Source organism: Lepeophtheirus salmonis, chromosome 9, assembly GCF_016086655.4.
Source record: "Lepeophtheirus salmonis chromosome 9, UVic_Lsal_1.4, whole genome shotgun sequence".
Lineage (NCBI taxonomy): Eukaryota > Metazoa > Arthropoda > Copepoda > Siphonostomatoida > Caligidae > Lepeophtheirus > Lepeophtheirus salmonis.
Window position 1 is genome coordinate 20,920,617 of NC_052139.2, and position 24,288 is coordinate 20,944,904.

The 24,288-nt window shown below is 29.5% G+C and overlaps 1 protein-coding gene across 3 annotated transcripts; it reads right to left on the bottom strand.

Annotated features, from left to right (window-relative positions):
• Positions 1-325: 325 nt before the first annotated feature.
• Positions 326-23,090, bottom strand: LOC121124358 (venom protease). Of its 3 annotated transcripts, none has more exons than XM_040719513.2 (8): positions 22,923-23,090; positions 21,893-22,056; positions 21,625-21,823; positions 19,094-19,162; positions 16,288-16,448; positions 12,449-12,506; positions 9,268-9,305; positions 326-620 (listed from the first exon to the last, which is right to left on the bottom strand). In XM_040719513.2, the coding sequence occupies exons 1-8, from the start codon at positions 23,054-23,056 to the stop codon at positions 463-465; spliced, it is 981 nt and encodes a 326-aa protein (XP_040575447.2). In that variant the 5' UTR covers positions 23,057-23,090; the 3' UTR covers positions 326-462. The 3 variants fall into 3 exon arrangements, with proteins under 3 accessions (XP_040575447.2, XP_071747229.1, XP_071747228.1); XM_071891128.1 differs by having other exon boundaries at positions 21,893-22,057; positions 22,908-23,065; XM_071891127.1 differs by having other exon boundaries at positions 21,893-22,057; positions 22,877-23,065.
• Positions 23,091-24,288: the final 1,198 nt, after the last annotated feature.

Genomic DNA, 24,288 nt, shown 5'->3' on the forward strand with positions numbered 1-24,288 from the left:
TTTGGGCGGGGAGGGATAGCACCCCTTACACCAAATTTGTACAAAGTGACATAGTTACTCTATGAAACAAATTCTATTTCTGCATGGTTTAAAAGTTAAACTGCGATAATATTTAGGTGATTTTTTATTTATTATTATTTAACCATATACAGGGATGCCCCTGATAGTTTAAAAAAATAAACCGTAGTGAAAAATTTATGGATTTAGGAATAATGGTGTGGTTTATAAAAATATAACATTTTTTATGCATCTATTATATTTTTGTATAAAAGGATATGTTTGATGAAAGTTTGTCTTTTTTTACTTTGTATATTTTACTAAAGCATTTAACATTAAAGCATTTTATTTCATCACTATGTGTCAAATAACAAACTAATGTGTAATTAATATACCATAAACATGACATCACTAATATATTTCTAAAATTGAATGTGATGGGTAAGCTATTTTGTAGAGTTGAATTCAACAATTTCCAGTTTTTGAGTGCTTATAAATCCACTCAGCAAATCCTGTAATCCGGGTATACACTCCTGCAAAGATTGGATTACCACACTCAACTCCATAACTAACCACTCCAAGAATTATGTATCGTATTTGAATAAGTGTTCCATTTATTTCGACTATTATTATAAAAATATTATAATTATTTATTCTAATTTGTTAATTTTATATATTATTCCATAAATATTTTGGACTTAGAGTTCTTACACTGAGCAAAAGAAAGGGACATTTATTGAAGTCGAAATTTAGGTGAACAAAATAATGGAAAATATAGTTATTTTTTATTATTAGGTAACGGTCTGGAAATCCTAGACCCGTCTGAGAACGTTATATTTTTGTTGGAACAGACTAATTAGGTCCAACAAAAACCTCGGCCTGAACCGGTCTCACATAAAAATTCGGTATAGATCGGTCCAAAGGAAAAGTTTGGTCTAGTTCGGTTTAAAAAAATCGGTCTAGACCAATTTTACAGATAATTTATAACATAATATGTTTTTTCAATTACAATGACGTTATACAAAGTTTAAACAGAGATATCTCAAATTAATTTTGATACCACCTTCTATATGTATACAGTATTTGTTCTAGAACTTAGAGTGTACTTTCAAACTTTAAGTTCCATTAAAAATGTAAAATAAAGTGATAAAATATGTAAATATATTTCTTACACCCTCTATGTTAATATATTAATATTAATTTATTACTACATTAGTGTTTTTCAAAAGGAGCGCTTAGACTTTTTTCCTAAATAAACACAAATAGTTTAAGATTTTGCCAAATTAATTTTTTTAGCACCATATATAAACATATATGTGTGAAAATTATTTTCTCTAGTGTGACCATCACGAGCACGTTTACAGAAGTAAAATCACAAAAACCTAATTTTTTACAACTTTTTTCCAATAAATAGATCGATATTTATGTCATTTTATGTTTTGATATTTTCTCTGAGCTCTTTTAACGTCGCTGGCTTATTTGTGTAGAACAATAACTTCACTTGATCCCAAAGAAAATAATCTAAAGGATTTTAATCAACTGATCCAATTCTCGAAATAGCACATTCTCCGAATTTGCTTTGCAATAAATCAATTTTCTCGTTTGCTTTGTGACAAGGGGAAACAAATGCGCAAAACAATACCCAAAAACTCAATCTGAGTAGGGATAAGGATAAAAATTAATGATGGAGGCTAGGTCTGGTTTTAGTGTTAACAGGGTTTGGAACCAAGATGAGGGTTCTTTTCTCTTAGAGAATTCAAATTTACTTTTTCAATCAAGAGCAGGGCTCAATGAAAGTACAGGGCTAACTACAACCACATTGGTCGCAATGGTCCAAGACCTGTACTCTTGTTGTAATAATATCAATATTTTAGTAGTGGTTTCGGTACCAATTTAAGTATCAATATTTTAGTACTTTTGGGTAGTTCTTTCAACTAAAGGCTGTTAATGCACTTCAGGTATGTTATTGACTTTGAACAGGGTGTGGCAATATAAATTCCATTTTGATCATGCACGGTAAGCAGACTATTTTTGTATTATCGGAGCTGCATCATAAGTGCATATTACTTTTTGCATATTAGAATATGGAATAAGAGGGCACAGAAATTGGATATCACTCCCATTGAATGGCCAATGTACTTTTCATTACCTGCAGATAATTACAGAATGCAAAAAAATGTAACTTATTTCAGAAACAAAAATGTTCGATGTAAAGAGATTTTTATTTTTATTTTAGTATCCTTATTTATTATTAGTGATCCGTCAACACAAAAGCAAGCTTAAATAGTTTTTCTCCAAATTGAGATTGGGGATTAATAAAAAAAAGGGCCAAGGGGATCTTCAAAGCATTTAAACCCCTTTGACTTCCCATTATATATAGTAGCTAAATTATAGACTAATTACTAACTCGCCGTCCACAAATAAATGTCGAAAAAGACTGGTACAAAAATTTGTTGGCTGTGTGAGGACAAAGAAGCGGATGATATGTATTTATTCTAGAAGAATCCGTAATCACGAAATGAAAGAATGAGACTTAGATAATATTTAATAATTGTTGATGAGGAGGATATTTACTTGTCCTCAGATTTAACGAGAGCTAATATTATTACACTAAAATTTTAGTAAATTACAAATTAACTATAGACTTTTATCGATTAACAACAATCAATAGCTCTGGATGTAAGTTTAATTGACTATAAATGGTCTATTTTAATGAATTACTAATTTTAGATTTGTAAATATTTTATTTGGACATTTGAACAATTATATTTTTTAAATGTCTGTATTATTCTAAAAATTTATTAGTTTGTGCTGTGAGGTAATTATGGTCCTTTTACTTTTATGTGCTCAATTTGAAGATAATAAACTGCACCAATTCCACAACAAGAAATACTATATTGCACAACTTAGCGTGTGGTTCATTAAAATCTGAACATTTTAAATTTTAAAATTCAACAAGGTAAAGTTTATCAATTAACAATAGAATTTCAACAAAATTAAAACTATACATAAATAGAGGTGTATCTGAGCTCTCTTAATCATTAAAATATCCGCTTTCAGTGTCAATGATAGCTTTCAGGCAGCGGTGGAAGGCCAAGCACTAGCTACGGATGTAGTTCTATGTCATGACGTCTCAATACAAGCTGACAGTGGCTTTGAGGGCATCTGTGTTTCGATTAAGGACAATGAAGGCCTTCCTCTCGACATTCACCCAAAAGATGTCGTCAAGGGGAAAGGCATGAGGGATGTAGGGGCCCAAAAGTGTCTAAAAAGAGTTCTAAAGATTCATTTATAAGAGTTTACAACGGAAGAGATGGGTTTATCTCATTTTTGGTATTAACAGTAGCCTCTCTACTATCACAAGACTCATTCCACTCACTTTTTTTTATAGCTCTCTGAACAGTCCAGTGGGAAACTCCAAGATCTCTGGCATGGGCCCTCATGGACCTGGGCTATTTTCTATAACTCCTCCATGACTTGTACGTAAACTAGATAACTCATATTTGTTTTGTTTTGTAATTAATGGTTTATGCTTTAATATATCGAAATATGAATTCATTTTAATCACTCAAACTTCATTAATTATTGAATTTGTAAGTGCTTATATTTCAATGAACTCCCCAAGTATAGTAGCCAAATTTGTTCATCACAACAAAATGAAAGAGCAATCCACACTACTTGAAAGCAGTCATATCGAAATTAATAAAAACTCTCTAATGAAATAAAGTTTTATGAAATATTGGGCTGTATCTATGAGTATATATGAAGTAAAAAAACAATATTGAGACTTTCTTATTTTCTATATTGCTGATCAAGATTGCTTGAAGAATCTTTAATAAATATCTATTTTTGACACAAAACTCTGATCAGATGAAAGAAGCATCTGAATTTATTGTGCACAAATTTTGAATATGATGTTACTTGTACAAACAGACTACTCTACATGTTAACATCTTAAACCTATTAATGAAAAGTTATTTAAAGGGAAATAAATGAATCAAAAATATCCAAGTTGGACGTATGGACAATGGGGTACGGACCTGTTTGTTACATTTTCAAAACTATTTAAAACGAAACTTTAAATCTGTAAAATCCCTATGAAACTATAATAAAACTTTATTTATTGCCTTACAGAAAAAGTAAGTTGTTTCCTTGCAGCTAATATAATTTTCCCTTTGGTTGAGGATGGGGGGCAATTTGAAAGGCTTGTCATTGGCGAGACAACTTTTGTAACATAGTGCCTCGATGTACTAATTCCAATTTATAACCGTGGTCATTTAAATGAGTCAGTGTCTTCGCATCACTATTTGTATTAACTGAACAACACTACTTCATATAGAACCAAATATAATATTATCCGTTACTTCTTTGTTTAAATCCTCATCAAATTTACGTTTTATTACTTGAGGCACTAGAAGGGAAATTATCCTACTTTAAATGAGTTTTTTAATGATAGCAATTTCGCTATCAATGTAGGTATTAGTATTTGGTACTTTTTGAATAGAAATACACAACAAAAAATACGTTAAGGATTATCTACATGCACTTATGGACAATATTTTTGTTTAGAACTTGATTTTTATAAATTAAAGCAATTATTTCAATATACAAGGTAAGGGAGACGGGAGTGTTTGGGAAGCATTTCGTAGCTATTCCATACTATTTTGCAATTGTTTTGAGTAATTTGTGACATGAAGTAATTTCTTGAGTAACCACAACGTTTTTCTTATTCAAATGGGGCCATTTTTTCGTGTTTCTATCGATCAAACGCTCCAACAACGCTTTGCAATAATCGTATTTGATAGTTTGGTCCTTTTCTAGTTTATCATAACCTTGTCAGTCGACTGGTACATTACTCCAAGCTTTAGATTCAGTTCATCACATAAAGCTTACTCAGTTGACAATTGTTCAGACTCTGGCGTTAAGTGATGGAGCTAAGTTTCATCTATTACCACATATCCTCTATAAGATTTGTATTTATTAACTTTGAATTTTGCTAAAAATTGCTCTGAATCAGGAACACGTTGTTGCTTTGATGGATTGTGACCCAGATTGCCCAAAAGCTTTTGCATATCCAAATGTTAATACATTATATTTCCAACACGTTTATATATATATATATGCAGAGTATCAGCTATCCCGATCGTCTTCCCCTAACAATCATTGAAATAATTTGGTGGACTTTTTTATGTTTTCGTTGGTAATTCCCTCTTTCGGACGTCCATTTTGACAGTCATTTCGCATCAGTTAAATTTAAAACCCTATTTTAACGGTTGATTTCGCTGGTGCAGAGTCCGATTAATGTTTATCAAACCAAGTTTTGGCTTAAATTGTGTGTTTGTTTGTTTTTCATCAAAATTCACCAATTCCTTCTATAACACACGTAATTTTTTTAACATTTTTCAGAAAAGTTGCTTCATTTACAATGTTTCATCTCACAAACCAACTTTTCGACAGTTGACAAACTTGAACACGTATTATTTAAAGTTGTATAAAAACTAAAAATTATATGATATGACAATTGCCCAAAAACATTTTTGACAAATGACAATTTGCTAACATACGTTTTGTCTAACCACAATTTGCAGAACAAACATTTCAACGAAGGATCACGTGGGACACTTGGCCGAATAATGATAGATATATCGATAAATACGATTGTACTTTTTAAATCAATTTATTAAGCTAGTATATTAAATAGGTACTGTTCATATGTATGTTTATAGTATGTTATTTAAGGTAAATTAATGAGTATTCCTTTGCAGAAAGATATTTTTTTATTAATTATATTCAAGGATGATCATCAATGTTTGTTCTTTTGCCGATTTTTTTAAAAATTATATTAATTAAATGATCAAGGTATAAACACAACACAGCAGTATATGGTTCGAATGGAGTTCAAATCTTTTCTGGAATTAAACACTGACAATGAATTTAAATTAATATTAGCTTACAAAATATTAAAGTTGTGGCCAGATTCTCATTCAAATGATAATTAATTGATTACAGAGAAGTGATTAAAACTTCTTCAATACGAATTGCTGTCGTGTTTTTTTTTTTTTTATTACATATAATTTATTTAAAGTACTTTAATGATAAAAATTAATGCTACATTCGAACCATATACTACTGTGTTGTGGTCATTTAATGAATATTAATTAGTATAATTTTTTTTAAATCATGCAAAAGAACAAACATTGATTTACCTAAAATTAAAAGATAAAATCACATATATTCAAATATTTCATATCATTTTTGCCCAAATTTTCCAATGAGTTCTTCGTCGAAATGTGCCTTTGGCCAATTTTCCTCTGGCTAAATGTCAGTTTGGCAAATTTTCCTTCATTGAAATGCCATTCGGCAAAAAAGTTTTCGACCAATTTCCCTAGAACCGATTTAATTATTGTGGCACTATTATTGAGTCTCTCTAACAAACTTTTTAGCTAACTTAATAAAGAAAATTTCACTCAATACCAAATTGTCACATTTTTATAGAATGTATTTAATTTTCTGCATCTATAATTTACTTAAAATTAATTATGTGCCATAATCTATCCTTTATTCGATATAAATTATGAACATAATGTGCCCATATATCTTTTTTTAAATGTTATTTTAATGACTGTTTAATATAATTGATTACAAAAAATTCAAACCCAATAAATAATAAATAAATTATGTAAAAATATAATAAAATAATTAAAACTTGTGTAATTTTCCATATATTAAGTAATATTATTATTCGATATAATGTACTCATTTTCGAGTAATAATCCTATTAAAAAAAGTTTAAATTCAGACAACCAGTGCAATTGAAATCTGATTAAAATATTAGGTTCGATAAAATTAACAAATAACACATGGGCTGAAATTATTTTACTTTATGGAGTGGAGCCCCAATAACACTTTTCAATCCCTTACTTTGCTTAAATAGTATTTTTTCCCATCATAAAAGAGTGTAAAATTTAACACTAAATTGTTCTATTCCATTGTTTTGAAATAATAAAGTAGCATAATTACAAGCACAATAACTCAAAAAGTAAAGAACCATTGTTATGGAATCTTGACAGCTGTCTTTTGAGGGTTTTGAAAGCCCAAGGCTTATCACCCCATCTGTTAAGTTAACTACTAATGGTAGTCGTTGATCCAGTGTGTTGAAACTGCTATTTAAATTGATTATATTTTAGGATGAGATAATTTACCGAATACATAATATCCTGAAAGGATATTTTCTACTCTAAAATGTGTTGAAAATTTACTACAAATGTACCTACAGTTAAATGAAAACAGGATGTTTTTAAATATACCTTATTAGGTTTCAGTTTCTTTACGATGTAGATTCATTTGATTTGGCACTTTTTTATTCCATAATCTTTTTTTTTGTTTCGAAATGCCCTTACAAAAATTGAGCGCTCTCAGATAAGAAAAATTTATTTCAAACCCAGAAGTACAACAAGACGAGCCATAGATAGGAGGCAAAATCTACTTCTGAGTCCCTTGGATCATGAAGGCCAAATACTCAGAGAATGCTATGGTTCTTGGCGTTATTAGCAGCGAAGTTCACAGTTATGCAAGACCTGAAGGTCAACGCCAATATCTACATCCGTGTTCTGCGCACCAAAGTTTTCGTCTGGATCCACAGCAGAAGACAGACTTTGGATATGGCAGCAAGACAAGGCACCCTGTCACACCAGCAAAACAAAAACACCTGATTTTCTTGATTCTGAGAACGTGGGATACGTCCCGTTGCGCCGAAGGACCATTAACAACATTTGGACGACAAAAGATAGTGAATTTATTGAAATATACAATTGTATATTTTAGTTATCTCGCGGTACGGTACTTTTTTACTCTCGATACAGTACGTATATATATAATCACATATTAAATATTTTGATATCATAAAATTTGTTTTTTTTCACGCTTTATTAGGTTTAATATATTATAAATAAACCGTAGCAATTGTGTTAGTTATTATTTTTTACAAAATCAAACATGTATTTTGCGTCATAAATGTCTATATTTGGGTAACCACTATTAAAGAATGACAAAATGGGGAAACGTTGTGAACAAAAGTATAGCCATCTATAAGTATTGCTTCATAGGAATAGATTATACCAATGAAAGTAGATCAAACTTTTAAACTCATTTGCAAAGACTCAAAAAAGCAACTTTCAATACCTGCAGCATTTAAACAACGATAAAACTTGAAAAACTACATTAATTCTATTTATTTTTAAATATTTTATAATTATGCCTAACCGAACCGTAAATGGCGTACTGCAGTTGGCACCGAACCGTGGGATTAGTATACTGTTACAGTAATGATGAATAAGTATTGTTCATATACCGGCTTTTAATTAAGATTATAATACTGAAAAATATTTATTTTATCGATTAATTATCATTGTATAAACACAACACAGTAGTGTGTGGTTCGAATGTAGCTCGAAACTTGACCGATGTTGTACTTTAAATAAATTAAATAATAACAAACACAACAGCAATTTGAATGGAAAAAGTGTTAATCACTTAACTGTTATCAATTAATCAGCATTCCATATGATGGATTATTCATATTAGAAAATACTCTTGGATGGACGAACATGCATATTATCATTATGATAAACAATGTATATACATAATTAAAAAAAATATATTTTGTACAAAAGAAAACTCATTAATTCATATTTCATATATACCATATGAATAATAGCTATTAATTATATTTTCATTTTTAACTGAATTAAAAAATACAATCGTATACATCAATCCATTAAACATCATTTTTCGGCTAAATATTCCAACTGGTCCTTTGGCAAAATTTATGTTCAGTAAAAATGTTTAAGGTCAATGTTTCTATAAGCTCAGTTACTCTATTGTCGCTTATTAATCACGGAGAAATATAGACTTGTGCCAAAAATAAAATTGCAGACTGAAAATCCCCATCTATGGTTACTAACAAAAAGTTATCAAACTAATTTATGTATATTTTCACAGTTCGAATGTTTTTGTACGAGGCAATAACTTGCACTCATTTAGTTATCTATTCTTCAATTGTAATTTATTTAACTACTATTAAATATAGAATAAGATGCCTATGAATATTTTTAAATTTTGTTCCTTTTCAAAATAGTATGTACGTATAATATAACATTAATCAGTATAATAAGGTCTAGTTTATCAAGGAATCTATATCATAATCGTAGATAAATCCGTATATTATGTATAGAATAAAAGTATTGTAGAAAAATAAAAATTAAGACTTACTCTCAGGCCACTTGGTTTTGAGCATCAAAGGACCTCCGCTACAATAATATAGTATTCATATTAAGTAAATAACTAATGAAACTATCTTATGAAAAATATATTAAGAACATAAAAATTATTCATATTCTATTGAAAATGTTCCTAGTAAATCAATTCTCATTTTTAAGAAGCTAATTTTGTGACGTCATATTGCTTAATTAACAACAGCAAAACAAAAACTTTTTCCCACCAAGATATACTGCAAATCAGCATGCATTGAAGTAAGAGGAACCTACTATCTATATTAATAAAGCAAAGTTTGTCATTCTGTATAAAAGTGTCGAACTAGGATTCATTTAAACAATGAGCTCATATTAAAGAAAGAAAAAAAAGGAAGTACATTTATAAAATAATAAATGGGATTTTAGATTAGGGTTAGCAACGAGGGTGTGTAGGTAAAGCTCAGTCAGTCAGCACTCTAGAGACTAAAGTACTCCCATTACATTATGACAATAAAAATTATCAAGCTGTTATTATTATTCTTTAATTCTTGAAGAGAGAACATTAAAGCATTGAGTAACTACGTGTGAGTGTGCTCATAAAAAACGTAGAGTAATACCTAACAATACCCTGCACTATTGCTAATATATCATAATACAATGTACATTAGAAGTTGCATCCTAAAATGAATTATCATTCAATTCATTGAATCGCGATCTATAAGTAATATTACCCGGATTCGGCTTGAATATCGGCTCAATTTTGTTTATTCTGGTTCTAGTGGTTCAAAACCAAAACTGCAAAAACGACAAAACCGCCAAACTGATATTGGTGCAACCAAGCTAATTATTTGCAGGCCTGTTGATTGGAGTGTTTTCTGATCGGGGATTAATTGCGATATGGCGATATTATATGGCTGATCGCAGTATCACAATCGGCCCTGATCTTTATATCGTTATATCACAAAAGAAAAAGAAAAAAAATGGCGATCCTGGGGAGTACCAGAGAGAATTTGAGAGACGACAACTTTGAGAAGCAGCTCCTGTTAATGTCAAATAAAGAGCTAGAAGAGAGATCACTTATATAGATATATTATTATTCGCTGGCGCATAATAGGTTTTTTTTTTTTCTACTTATATTTCACATATTTTATAAAATATGTAAAATATTGTTCATAAATACATTTGAAAAAGGTGTTTAAATCTTTTATTTAGATTAACAATGTATAAATATACAAATATATGTTTAAAGAAATTGTATATTTGAATATGATCGCAATTAAGTTGATCGGATCACTGATTGCAAATGGCCCTGATCGTTATATTATTATATCACAGTGAATTTCTGATCGGATAGCAATTGTTTTCCTGATCGGTCACAACCCTGATTATTTGTAGATTATGTATAAACATACATCATATGACATTAATGGGAATGGATTGACTAGGAATGGAAATAGAGTGTTTCCACATGACATCAAATGAACAGCACCACCAAAACTGGAGACAATGAACTACTTTTACTTATTAAGCTTAGTAGATACTCTAGGCAGGCTTCTTCATAATTAATTTTTCAAAAGTCCTCATCGCTCGCCCTTCAAAAAATCGTACATGAACGACAAAAACTACAATTGAAAATCGTTAATCGTATTTTAGAATAAACTATCTACGATCCCTATTTTTTTTTTTTTTTTTCCTTCTATAGTTCAATTGCTTTTGATTTTTTGTTCCTTTCATTGGTAAGATGGACTAACTAATTATAACGAAACATTAGAGTATTACTCCATCTGACCCTAGAAATTGTCTTTTAAGTCAAGGAAAATTAATTCTAAGAAATTATAGGATCAGGATATCTGCTCAGCATTTTGAAGAACAATATCAAATGTGCACTAGCATTGTTTTTGATTAATAGTTATTCATTATTTAACTATAATAATTTCATCTTAATCTAAACTTTGTTTTTTATTAAGTTTTATTTTATTAGATGAAACAAATCACCTAAAAATCCTCGTTCAAAAATCATTTGAACGTCTCCAAAGGCCTGGCGTATATAGTAACAGGGAAGAGGGATTTAGGCCCCATATATGTCCTTAGTCTGAGGACCCCTATATTTAAGGATGTCGGAAATTTGTAGTTTTATCATAATTGCGTTTTATTTTCCTGATGTGACTACAACGAAACGGAAAGTCGTTTAAAAAGGGAATTATGAACAATTAAAAGTATACGATAAAAAAAAACTATTAAAGTGAACTATATGATTAAAAGGCTGAATTACAACACGCTTGCTCTCCTGTTTGGTACCACTGTTTGTTCATTTGTGACGTCAGTAAAAACGCTCTATACATGGAATGAAATTATTAAAAAAAGTACTATCATAGCAGTATATGTATATTAAAGTGGTTCTCAAACTTTGGTACATGAGCTACTCTAGTGATACAACAAGGAATGTCATAAATATTACTACCAGTATGGTCATAATGGTAGTACTTGTCGGTAATAATATTATTTAAGCTAATTTATATTGTAAAAAGTTTGAGAACCACTGGTATATTAAATAATATGTTGTGTACAAATTAAAACTTCTCTTAGTAATTTCTAAAAGCTACAATTTCTACGTTTAATGATACTCTATTTAATTACAACATCAGTCATTTGAATTACCAACTATAACTCATATGTACTATCATATTATTTTTAATCGATTGAAATTACAAATTTATGATGTATTTATGAGTATCATAACTGTGGATCTTTTAATTTTATAATGTACCACATAGTATTTCTCAATTAGTAATTTTCAATGATAAAAAAATCAAGTAATAACGTTATTAATATATCGACAACCTATGGAATATCCAAATAGTGCATAGTAATGCAATACTAATTATCCAAAGTACTGCAAATTCTTTAATAACACATTTTTGGTATCATTTTTTTATTTCAATTTGTAGAATTTGCTTTGACTGCTTACACCTTGTACACATAAAAAATTAACATAATGCCTTATACAAAGAATTAACTAATCGTAATCCTTTAATGTTCTTTTCATAATCAAAAGATTATAACAGAAAAAATTATTTGAATATAAATTTACAACTTTTGTTTTTGTTTTAGCAAGGATTATAATTAATAATTAATGTCATAGCATTTTAATGTCTCATGTTATTTTCTATTTTTGATACATTAGCTATTTTGAATATTACCTGTCTCCTCTACATGCATCCTGTTTTGCATCATAGGCACATATTTTTGATGAATTATCTGCAAAAATATTTGAGAAAATGCATATAGATTAATATCTCACATTTTATCTTTATCAGCTATTTTACAGATGTAAACTCAAACTCTATTTATAATCTTTTTGTGTCCACATAACAAGGATGGGGTCAAGTACATTTAAATGTACTTAAGCCTAGTACAGGTTGCAACCTCTATTTAACAACCAACACGCTTAAAAAAGGAATGGATTCTAAAAAAATCATCTGATTTTAATATTAACCTCAATGAACGACGAATTAAAAAAATATTAGATTTAATTGCTTTTACCATCAATAACACCCTCGATTAGACCTCAGAAATGGGAGCAGATCTTGATGACAGTATATTTTGTCATATTCCGGAATTCATCCAGATCTTGAAGATGAAGTCCGTGGGATTGAGATCCGGTTAGCTTGGAGGCCAAACACTGGGTTCAACAAATTAAACAAAAAAAATATCGGGTATTCTGACTTCATCTTATGATCAGCTCACTTGGCTGTTGATTCATAATCACCTCCAGAGTCTTCCACTTCTTTCTTAACTCTCAAGACAGAGAACTTGTGCACAAGTTTAAGAAAGTTTGTAATATCAAAATTGTCCCATCCGGCGCGGATTGCAATAAGGACGATCTGTTTTTGTTTTTTTCACAATTGTGAAATAAATTCTTCATTGATCAATGCCATTTTTTAAAGTAAAAGTATTAGGCTTATTTCTTTAGATATTTAATTAATTTAGAGGGACCTTCAATAAACTTAAGTAGACGAGCAAGTACAACGAAGAATATATTTACTTATTGCTTTGTCTCAATCCTGTTTTATAAGTTAGTAAATAAATTATTGATAGCTAACTTGGCAATTTATTTAAAAAAATAGCTTATCGCCCAACCGTAGAGGAGAGATTTTCTCATCTTAAGCTGAGGATTTCATTTTATTATATTATTCGATTGAAGTTGATTTTCCTTTTACAACAAATCAGTAACAATTATAGTTATTTCCTAACCGACACAACTAAATAATAAGTTCAGATTCAAAGACTCCCTATATCTAAGGTTAATAGAAATGCAAGGTTAGACCATCAAGTAATCGGGCTTGCTAAAATTTTCAATCTGATGTATTGTACCGACTGCTGAACAAGACAGGCAGACTTTGACAAAACACGCAATCACTCATAATTTATGACGTCACTATTACTAGAATCTTCAATTTAATGTACCATACCGAATGCTGGGAAAGAGAAACAGATTTTGATAAAACACGTAACCACTCATCTACTATGATGCCAATATTAAAAGCCTGGTGGAAGTGAAACATCAGTCGTGCACGCGTTATGGTAACATCTTGTATTTCTATTAACCTTCCCTAAATCAACATTTATTACTTACAATTGATGAAAATATTTATTGTTTTAAAACATTTTTAAATGAAATAAGTGAAATCCTTTACATTTCATAAGTACTAGTTTTTTAACCGAGTATATTTTTCATAATTTTATGTCGAGCGTACTAAATAGGACTTAATTATTCATATGTACCCGATCATCGCATTTTATAGGAACAAGAAAAATTTGCCTTCTACAAAACCCGTAAAATAGTATAAACTATTTTCCAAAGTAGACTTTTTACTATTTTCCATTTTTTTCTAGTATGCTTAGGAGAATAATAACATTTTATTCATCGTAAATTATTTAAAATATGTATGCCGAACAAGAAACTTGTAGAATTCAATATTGATGGGGTATTTACTTGATTTTTAATCTGTTCATTTCAATATAGTAAAATTTAAATAATCGGAACTTAACCAATATCTATTCAGCAACCTTTTTCGTTCCAAGTGTGTATTATAAATAAGCTATAACTTATAACCAAAAGTTTTAACACTAAGTATCAAGTCAAATACTTACAGGACACTCACCCTATGCAAAATTATACAATTTCTATTATATGAATGTATATGCTTAGTAAGATACAACCCATTAAATACAATTATTATTGATTAACTGAATATATCATTTTTATAACTTATAATCCTAATATACAAAAACTTGATATAAAGAGAATATGAGGGGAGTCAGAATAATTCCAAATACATTAAATATAATATATTGCATGATACAAAATCCGAAGTGTTTGAAACACCGTTTTGCAGGAGCCCTCTGTACTAGTACTTAATTTATAGTATACTCTAGTTTCACGAGTACTAAAGTATTACAACTAAATTATAGAAGTTGAGGCCACTGTTGTACGAATGTAATTGAGCCCATCCCATCTACTTAATATATTTGGTTTTCATTTATTCAGCACGAAAAAAATTAAATTTTATAAACTGACCAATTTTGTTACATAAATAAGCAAAAAATGGTTGTGTGATACGTTCCTGAATTGACGTATTAATATGTCGACTTGATTAATTATTTTTAATCAATAAATACTAATCAAATAGATTGAAAATGAAGAATATTTAAATCAAGGTCAATCTTACTACCCAAAAGAATGAATTACTTATTACAATTAGTCAAATAATTGAATTTTGTTATATTTAATTTCGTAACATTTTCATGCAACCTTGCATTGCTTATTTATTAAATATTCTATAAGAATATTAAAAGTTAAACGGAAAGAATCAATCAAAATTGAATTTGTTTTTTATAGCAAATCTGTAGATTTATACTTAGCTATAGTTTTAGCTATAATATAAAGTATTATGACATGAGCACACTAAAAAAAAATATTATCGGCAAAGTGTTGTGACATTTTGTAGCTTGTTTTTAAAAAAATGTTGCATGCTCAGTAGAACTTTCACGACGCTTTCTATATAAATATCATACGTTATGTTATTTGTTAATTAAATACTATTATTATTGAGGAAATTGAATTTTTTTCTCACTCTTTTCTACTTTATTTTTTTCTTTTTACAAATTAATATAATTAAACAAGGCTCATGCTCCATGGAAAAAAATATACAAAAATATTATTTTCCAAATGAGAACCTATTTTTTTTTTTTTTTTTTTTTTTTTTGATTAAACACATTTTATAGGAACTTTATTCAAAATAACTAAATAAATAATTTAACTTTTGAATGCTAAAATGTATTTTTATCAATTATTATAGCTTTTAATGTTCATATAGAGTTATTTCACTTTGAAATACAGCTTTGAATCAAAATTATACTCTAAAGTATGATTTAAAATAAGACTTCTGATGCCAAACTGCTGTGATTGAAGATATAATTGGTAATTTTCTTTGTCTAAGGCTTAAATAACAATAATAAATGTGCCCTTTGGCTACTATTGCATAGTGTTAAAACTTCCTATGTAGATCAGAAAGAGATCAATTTTATATTTAAATATCTCACACTTAGCCAGTTTTTATCAGGATTTAAATAATAAATCAATTTAATGGCCTTTGTAAGTTAATTGGTTCATCAAGTTCAGATATTTTGGCGTCTAAAGTTGGCAAAGTTTAATAGAACATATTATATGATTAATAAAAAGTCTTACAAAATTAGATTTTATGTAAATATAAGAATAATGTGTTAAATATTATGAATAAAATACTCAAACAAAATGTCTTTTGTTGTAAAAATTTAACTTTTATTTTTTTTTTAAGAAAACTTTAGGTTCCCACTTCTCTAGAATTAATTAAACATTGAAATCAGCTGTTCATAATTTTCATTATATATCTTTGAGAAAAATGAGATAATTCTGAGATATAAGGTTATATTTTGTTATAACCTGAGGAAGGACTCTTCAATTAAAAAAATTAAAAAATATTAATAGGCTACTTACATCCTCCGGAAATTCCAACAGTCGCAATGTGCTTGCATTTTTTATCATAATTGCTTATTACCTGAACATTTGTTTGCATTAAATGGTCTGTAGAAACCGATAATTGATTATCGGGATCTTGAAGTCCCCATCCAATTACTGTTGCAATCTTGCCAATATATCTTGTAATAAAAAATTCAAAGGAATTAGCTTCAAACTAAATATTTGTACATATATTATATAATAATATATAGAGTAGAATTAATTAAATACCATTTTTGTTTTGTTTTTTTAATTTAAAAAAAATGATACAACAATTTGCATCCGACCCTTGTCACTTTGCCATCAACTACGGTATCACATTTTATCATAACTGCATGCTTCTGAGTTATTTTTTATCAAAAAATGGAGAATAAATATGAAACGACTTTGAAAAGTCCTGAATTAAATTAACTGAATGATATTTAAAAATGGAATAGCCAGGGATGTGAATATTGGCTATATTGAGGGGAGCATAAAAACCACACCTGAGAGAATGTCATTTTAATAATAATGCAAACCGCATCTGAAGGAATAACGTGGCTTAATGGACATCACGCTCGGGAGAAATTAATTGAACTCAATCTGGGTAGTTTTGCAACTCGGTCGTTCATTGAGAAAGAAATATAATTAATGTATAAGGACTTCAAAGAAGATTCCTAGGTTAAATGGAGTGAATGTAATACTATAATGTTTACTTATACTTAATCAGTGCAAGTCCATTTGATCAATTAAAGGAACATTTAAAAAAAAATGTAGTCGTGTGTATGAAAAACAGTCTCGGGGTGTACTTTATATAGTGCACCCTGATGTATATCATAAACATATTTTTGATCTAAGAAATAACAATGTTAATAGTCAAATGAATTAAATATTGCAGGTATGTGCATTAGAGCGGTTTTATTTTTCAACTTTCTTCGAATTTTGATTATGGATAGTGTGGAAAAGTTGTCATATGGTATCAAAATTACCTATGCTAAATTGTATTGTCCTAAGAAGTAATCTATAGGTCCCACATATCGATCAAATTATGAAAAAGACAAAAGATCTTAACTTAGTGATATAAATACTAAAAATGTTGTTTAAATTATCTTATGGAACAAAAAAGTAAGAAAAATTACAGTGCACAATCTTTTTTTTTTTTTCATTTTCAGGAAGGACGGATCAAAAAAAAATCATATCATTCCTCTTTTTGCTCCATAGAACAGCTTTTGAAAAAAAAAGCTTAAAAATATTTTTGACAGGTTAGTAGTATGTTTATCAGAATTTATAAATGCAAAATAAAGATTAATGTTATATTCTATTCCTTATTGACGAAATAAATATCTTATGTCTCCTTTCAAACTTTAAACTGGAAGTTATGCCTACAGATGATATTGTTGGAAAAGGACATTTTTGCAAAGGAGATTTCCTTATCAACTCACAACTTTTCCGAACTGGCCTTTTTTGAAAATCACTCCAATTAGTTGTTCAAACGAATGCTTAACAGAATGAAATAGACCGATCTGGCTGAAAGTTGGTGTGTGTTCTTCCAAGAGATGCACCTAAGTAAATGTAACCTCGCTATGCAGCAGAAGTGCCATCTCTTGGACTTTTCAATGGAACTTCGTATATATTATAAAATAAATTTATCTTTACTAGTATTTTTTCGAGCTTAAAATGGGCCTTCCTTTACTTAAAGTCCTTTCTAGGTCATTTTTTTTATATGGAGTAACTTCAAATGAGGGTATTTTGATTAAATTTCTATGTATAACATTCATAATAAATGTTTCTTATTGTTTTTAATTCGAACCGGCTTTTTCCCCGGTAGACTTTATCTGATAGAAAAGAAGAGGAAAGAACAGAAACAAAAGATATTGAATAAACAAAGTCATCCCTCCTACTTCAACTTCAATATTCAGCTACCTATTAGTTAGAACTCATTATTTAAAGGCGCAACATTTATGTTTGATATTTTCTATATATTAAAATTGAATTAAATGCACTCATTTTATGCGAATGAAGGCAAAAAATGCATTAGAAAGGACTTCAAATGGAGGAAGACCAATTTTAAATCTAAAAAATATGTGAGAAGATATATTTTTGAAATAATATGTATATGCGGCCATACTTTCTGTCTGATAAATTTCCGCAAAGGGGAAGTTCTCAGTGCAAAAACTCCTGGAAAGAGACATCATAGAACTGTTTTCGACACATCAGACTCCTTAAAAGTCTTGGGAATCTCGTAAATGTTTATTTGGGCAGTTTTGTAAAGTCAATAATCTCCTTCGGCATGCGCCCGATACGGAGGGACACAATAATGGTTGGTCGACGTTCCTATTTAGACAACATCTGAAGGATTTTGTATTTTTTCATTTACTACTTTGTCAGATGAGTCTGATGGGTTCAAGTTTATAAACATAGATTTCAGGGCTGCCCAAGATATTGAGGTCTAAACTTGTTCCAGATTTAAAATCCTCAGAGTAAGAGGCCATTAAATTTTGAGATATCAAGGTCAAAGTAAAAAAACAACATAACTTTTAAATAAATAGGACGCATAACTCGATTTGAGTATAGGTGGAGATTTGTCGCTCTACCGAGTGTCCATTCTAGTTATATTTGCTTTGTTTTTTTCTGCGGACCAATCGTCTATTTTTTATATTATGGATAATTTTATAAAATAACATCGCTTGCTTAGAAAATAGTACAAGTCATATTGTTATGCCCCTGAGAATATAGGGTACGTGATATCGTTTTTTTAGAGGTAATATAATTAATTCTCAAATAAATTCAAACCACACATTTTTACTTTGATTTCCTCATAGGTAGGCAAATTGGCATAAAAATTCGAGGCAATCTTTGAAGAGGTAGAATTTTCCTAAAAATAATCAATAGTTAATAATAATATCTATAGTTAACCAAATTAATCTTTTTTTTTTTTAATCTTTGGCATTCCATACTCAATTCTAATAGTACTTGACCCACTAATCTCTAATATGTAATTAGTTTAAAGTAATTCATAATTTTTCGAGTATTGAGATAATATTATATCTTTTTGCAAAAAAAAATTGAGTAACTTTTGTATAGTTTTATTCAAAAATTAAAGTTTTTTTAAAAATAAATACTATATTTCCAACTTTTTTTTTTGTTAAAAAAATTCAATTTCTAACATTTGTTATGTAAATGCACAAAGAATTTTGAGGAAAAATAAATATTCATCCTTTGTTGAATATTAAACACTTTGACATCATAGTTTCATTTTTTGATGAAGTTATCAAAAACTTAACAACAAAAAGTGACGAGTCTGTGTCCTTTTATCCTATTTCCCCTTTGCATTTATTAATTTTTGTTGGAGACACTCTGACCTTGGCCTAATTGTATAACTTTTGTACGTCACTAACGTAGTATAGATTGAGGACACTCTTGATATTTCCCTATTTATTCACGAAATCTTTAGACGCTTGTTTGTATGAAGCACTCAGCAGAAAAAAGGAGATGAGGGAGGAATAGAGTTAGAACTCTCTGGAAAGACATTTTTTGTGATAAAAATCCTATATATAACGGGCATATTAGAAAAAACAAATATCAACAGGGTAACTCTGACAATTTGAGGAATATTTTGAAGGAGATCAGATACAATCAGCTCTGACAAGTGTATGTATAGTAATATATTAATATGAGAGTCATCCTGGATTCTCCTCGTGTAAAAACAAGTATATATATAAAGTTCATATCCTCATATATATCATATGGCGCAGTCAATAGTCGATATTCTCTCAAATACCATTCCTTACTACATGAAATACTTTGCATAGAAAACATAAAGAAGCATGACTTTTTATTCCTTTTTTTAGTATCAACTTCATAGAAATTTATGAGATGGAGCCCTTTAGCATGATGACTTTTAAAGGTAAAAATCGTAAGCTGGTGCAAATATTTTTGTTCTTATTTTTCTTTTTAAATTCATTACGCATTGCTTTGCATGGAACATCGAATAATCGTTTATTTAAATATTGTTATAAATATTATATGAATCTTATACATTTATGCATTATTGGAATTAAAGAAACTTCAAAGTATTATTGTCCCTTGTACTAAGAAGCTATGGTTATTTTTCTTGTCGGAAAAAATTAAGAAAAATAAGTTTACTTTGATTGATTTTTGGCAGCCATTAGGGATAGTTTTAGATTGAGTAAAACCTTAAATAAAGATAAAATTCGAAACTTCTATATTTTAAATAAAAGTTCGAGATCTAGGGCAAGTGCTTCCTTAAAACCTTGACTGCTTATCCACTGGGAGTTGGCTGGAAGGCTTAAAAAAATTTAATTTTTTGAAAAAAAAGTAAAGGAATTTTTGCTTTTTACTGGAAAATGTAATATTTGAAATTTAACTTCAACAAATTTAATTTTTCAAACTTTTTTCCTAAAAATTTAATTTCTTGTCAATAGATGTTCATGGATTTTTATCCAAAAATTTGATACTTGAAATTTAATATTTAAAACTTTTTCCAAAAAAATTTTTTTTTTTGAGAATAGTTTTGGATTTTCATTTTCTTTTTTTTTCAAAAAGTTAAATTTTTTTTAATAGCTGTGGATTTAAAAAAAACAAAAAAGTCTAATGTTATAATTTTTTTCAAGAAAATTAATTTCTTAAATTATTTTTCAAAAAAAATCAATATTTGAAACTTAATTTTGTTCAAAAAACAAAATCAAAAACGAAGATCCTCCAGAAAATTATCCTGCGGACGAGTTCTTTAGTAATTTTTTTTTTTTTTAAACAAACAAAAATGCAGCTTGTCAAAAAAAAAAAAAAAAAAAGGTTTAACTATAAAAATTCAGGAATATATTCGTTTTTGGATTAATTCGGGGTTAAAACCTTTATCATTCTCAATTCAATTTGTTACTTATATTTCATAAGAATCTACTTATGAAAATGATTAGCAATATCCTATAAAAATATAACTAATCTTTTTGGATTTAGGTATATATATAATATAAGTAAGAATTTGATCAAAACTAAACCATAGGAAATTCCATTGGAGTGTTGGCAGCTCTAAAAAATATATTTTTTAGAATTGAAATATTCTGAGCCATTGATCAATTTCTTAAAAAGTGGTTCCCCCACCACCAACTAACTGTATATATGTGTCAAAATCACGGTTCTGTAACATGGAAAAAGGGCTGATTGGAGTGACTATGGATGACTCTCTATTAATACTAACGATATATATCATTAACCTAGCAGGTGTGTCTGCAGGGGGGGTGAGCTTGAAGGGATCCAGCCTTTGTCCTGCCTTCTATTATTACGACCCTGACTTGTAATATGACTAAAATGACTTACGAAAAGTCATTATTTATTTTGATGAGAGCTATGTCACTAAAAATCTGAAAATCTTCTGCAATGTAGAAATTAGAATGAATGATAATTTCTTCAATTGAAGCATTCCTAAGTCTATATTTTTTATTTATTAAACCAGTCATCCAATTGGTGTCAGCATTGATGATGAATAAAGAAACATCATTGTTTGGAGCTTGAAAAACTAATAAAAATAAATAGATAATTAAATTATAATTAAGCTTTTCGTAGCAGATTTGTGATTTTTCCATACATTTACTTGAGTTTTTTGGCTTTAAAACGAAGCAGTGTGCAGCAGTCAGAATGAATTTTTTGTTAATGATACTTCCAGCACATAAAGAACTTCCTTCTAATGGTGCAAAAACGTTGTGTACGTAGATTTGGATAAGCCATGGATAATTGGCAGGAGACTTTACACCTTAAATACGCACATTGCTCTTATAAAATTTATTTCATCAGATTTGATATATATACATTTTCTATCTAAAGAGGGTGCTATGTACTTTCGGCTTAAACTATTTTACCTCAGGATATGTCACGTTAATATATAAATAAATGAGATTTATAGTCAGTAATTGTTTATTTTTGTTTGAAATTGATGTTCCTTAATCTATTTTTTTTTTAAATTTACAAAGGTACATAACAATATGCCATGAAAATATAATCATAAATATATGTATATATGAAGCTGAAGAGTTTAGAATTTAAATTTGAATTCTTAATGTTCGGGCAACACCAGCTAAACCTACTCTATTTTTTTATTTAAAGTGTGCAAATATTTATAAAAACATACTGTTAGGCGTTACTGCAGAAATCGTAAAAGTTATTTGGTTCTATCATCCTTTCACGTTTTGAAAATTCCGCATGCACCGTTATGGGTTTAAAGATACACTTTTAAAAGATTTCAAACGTGTATGTAATATAAAGCAATAGACTGTATCCGCCTGTACATACGCTTGAATCAAATAATTAAATTAAATTAAATAGTAATTGCTGTGCAATAGATTAATAACTACGAACCCCCACAGGTTATATACATTTTCTAAATTAAAGCCCAAGAGGATATATAAATGGAAAGCCCATGTACTGGCAGTTATGGTCTGATTTGAGTGCTTAGTTAAAATAGTTCTACTGAAAAAAATATTGAGCACCTCCCCCCTTGCGATGATTACGGTCCTTAAGAAAATTATTGAAAGGTCTACTTATCTATCAAAATGTAAATCGAAATGATATAAACTGAGCAATATGAGTATATTTAAATGATTGACAAGAATAACTGAGTTCCTTTGATGATCCTGGATAATGGAAGTTCTTTGCCACAATCACATTTCGTTACTCCTGGGTAAGTTTGAGCTTCATTTTCATTGAAGAAGATGAATAAGAGCAGAAAGGAGAAGAAGACGTGGTATGTTATCATAACTTTTAGTTCAGATTTAACCCTTTTACGTATCTCTACACTATCTATTATCGAATAAGGAACAAATTATCATAAATCATCTTCACACGAAAAGTACATGTATTTTACATTTATGTATATAGCCGAATATGAGATGAAAATTTGAAATACGTGCATATACTTTTATAAAAAGTTCTTGATGTTCAGAGTAGTATTACGTAAACTCCAAGAATTATTGACTCAAATCAGTGCACATCATCAATTAAAAAACACTTTCCAAAAATTTAATTTTTTACCAAATTGTAGCTGAGTATTCAAAAGCATCTTCTGGCGACGAAAATCGTTGACCACGCATTTTTTTCTTGATGTGCGGGAGTAAAAGGAAGTCATTGGGTGCAAAGTCAGGTTTGTACGGCGGATGACCAATCAATTCGAGGTTTTGGCTGGTCAAAAATGCGCTGGTTTGAGCCGATGTGTGAGAGCTTGCATTATCATGGGGAACAATGATTCATCTTCTCTTGTTCGTTTTTCGAACTTATTCGAGGACTTCAATTCTGATGTACCACTCAAAATCGACAGTTCTACAATGCTCAAGTGGAACATTCGCCACATGACCAGTTTTGCCGAAGAAACAGGCGACCTTTTGCTTCGAAGTGTTTCTTCCACGAACAACTTTTGTTGGATTTAGCTCGTCTTCGAATACCCACATGGTCGATTGTTGTTTTATTTCGGTCTCATACGCATAGATCCACGATTTGTCACCTGCGACAATCTTATAAACGTCTTTTGAAGCACTGCTAGCGTATTTTTTCAACATTTCTTTGCACCAATCAACACGGCGCTTCTTTTGAGCAATTGTCAAATTGTGCAGGATCCAACTAGAAAAAACCTTTTTTACGGCCATCTGTACATGCAATATCGAATGTATGCTGGTGGAAGAAAGGCTCAATGATGCTTCTATCTCACAGTATGTCACATGACGATCTTGCATCATCACTTCACGCACGGCGTCAATGTTCTCTTGCACAATGGCAGTTTCTGGAACTTCACGGAATTCGTCTTTGAGCGAGCGTCGGCCACGATTGAATGCATTAAACCAGTTTTTCACAGTTCTATAGGATGGTGCTTCATCGCCATACAGAGATTTAAGTTCATCAATGCACTCTTGCCGTGATAATCCCCGTCAAAAGTTGTGAAAAATGATGGCACGAAAATATTTACGACTTAATTCCGTTTTTTGTCAAATTATTTTT

What these genes read in the sequence shown, in the direction of transcription:
- LOC121124358 (XM_040719513.2), bottom strand. Translation starts at nt 23,056, where the DNA reads ATGATAACATACCACGTCTTCTTCTCCTTTCTGCTCTTATTCATCTTC. An exon ending in TTATCCAGGATCATCAAAGG is followed by an intron (nt 22,057 to 22,922) that starts AACTCAGTTATT and finishes GCGTATTTAAGG; the next exon opens with TGTAAAGTCTCCTGCCAATT. An exon ending in GCCAAAAAACTCAAGTAAAT is followed by an intron (nt 21,824 to 21,892) that starts GTATGGAAAAAT and finishes TATTTTTATTAG; the next exon opens with TTTTTCAAGCTCCAAACAAT.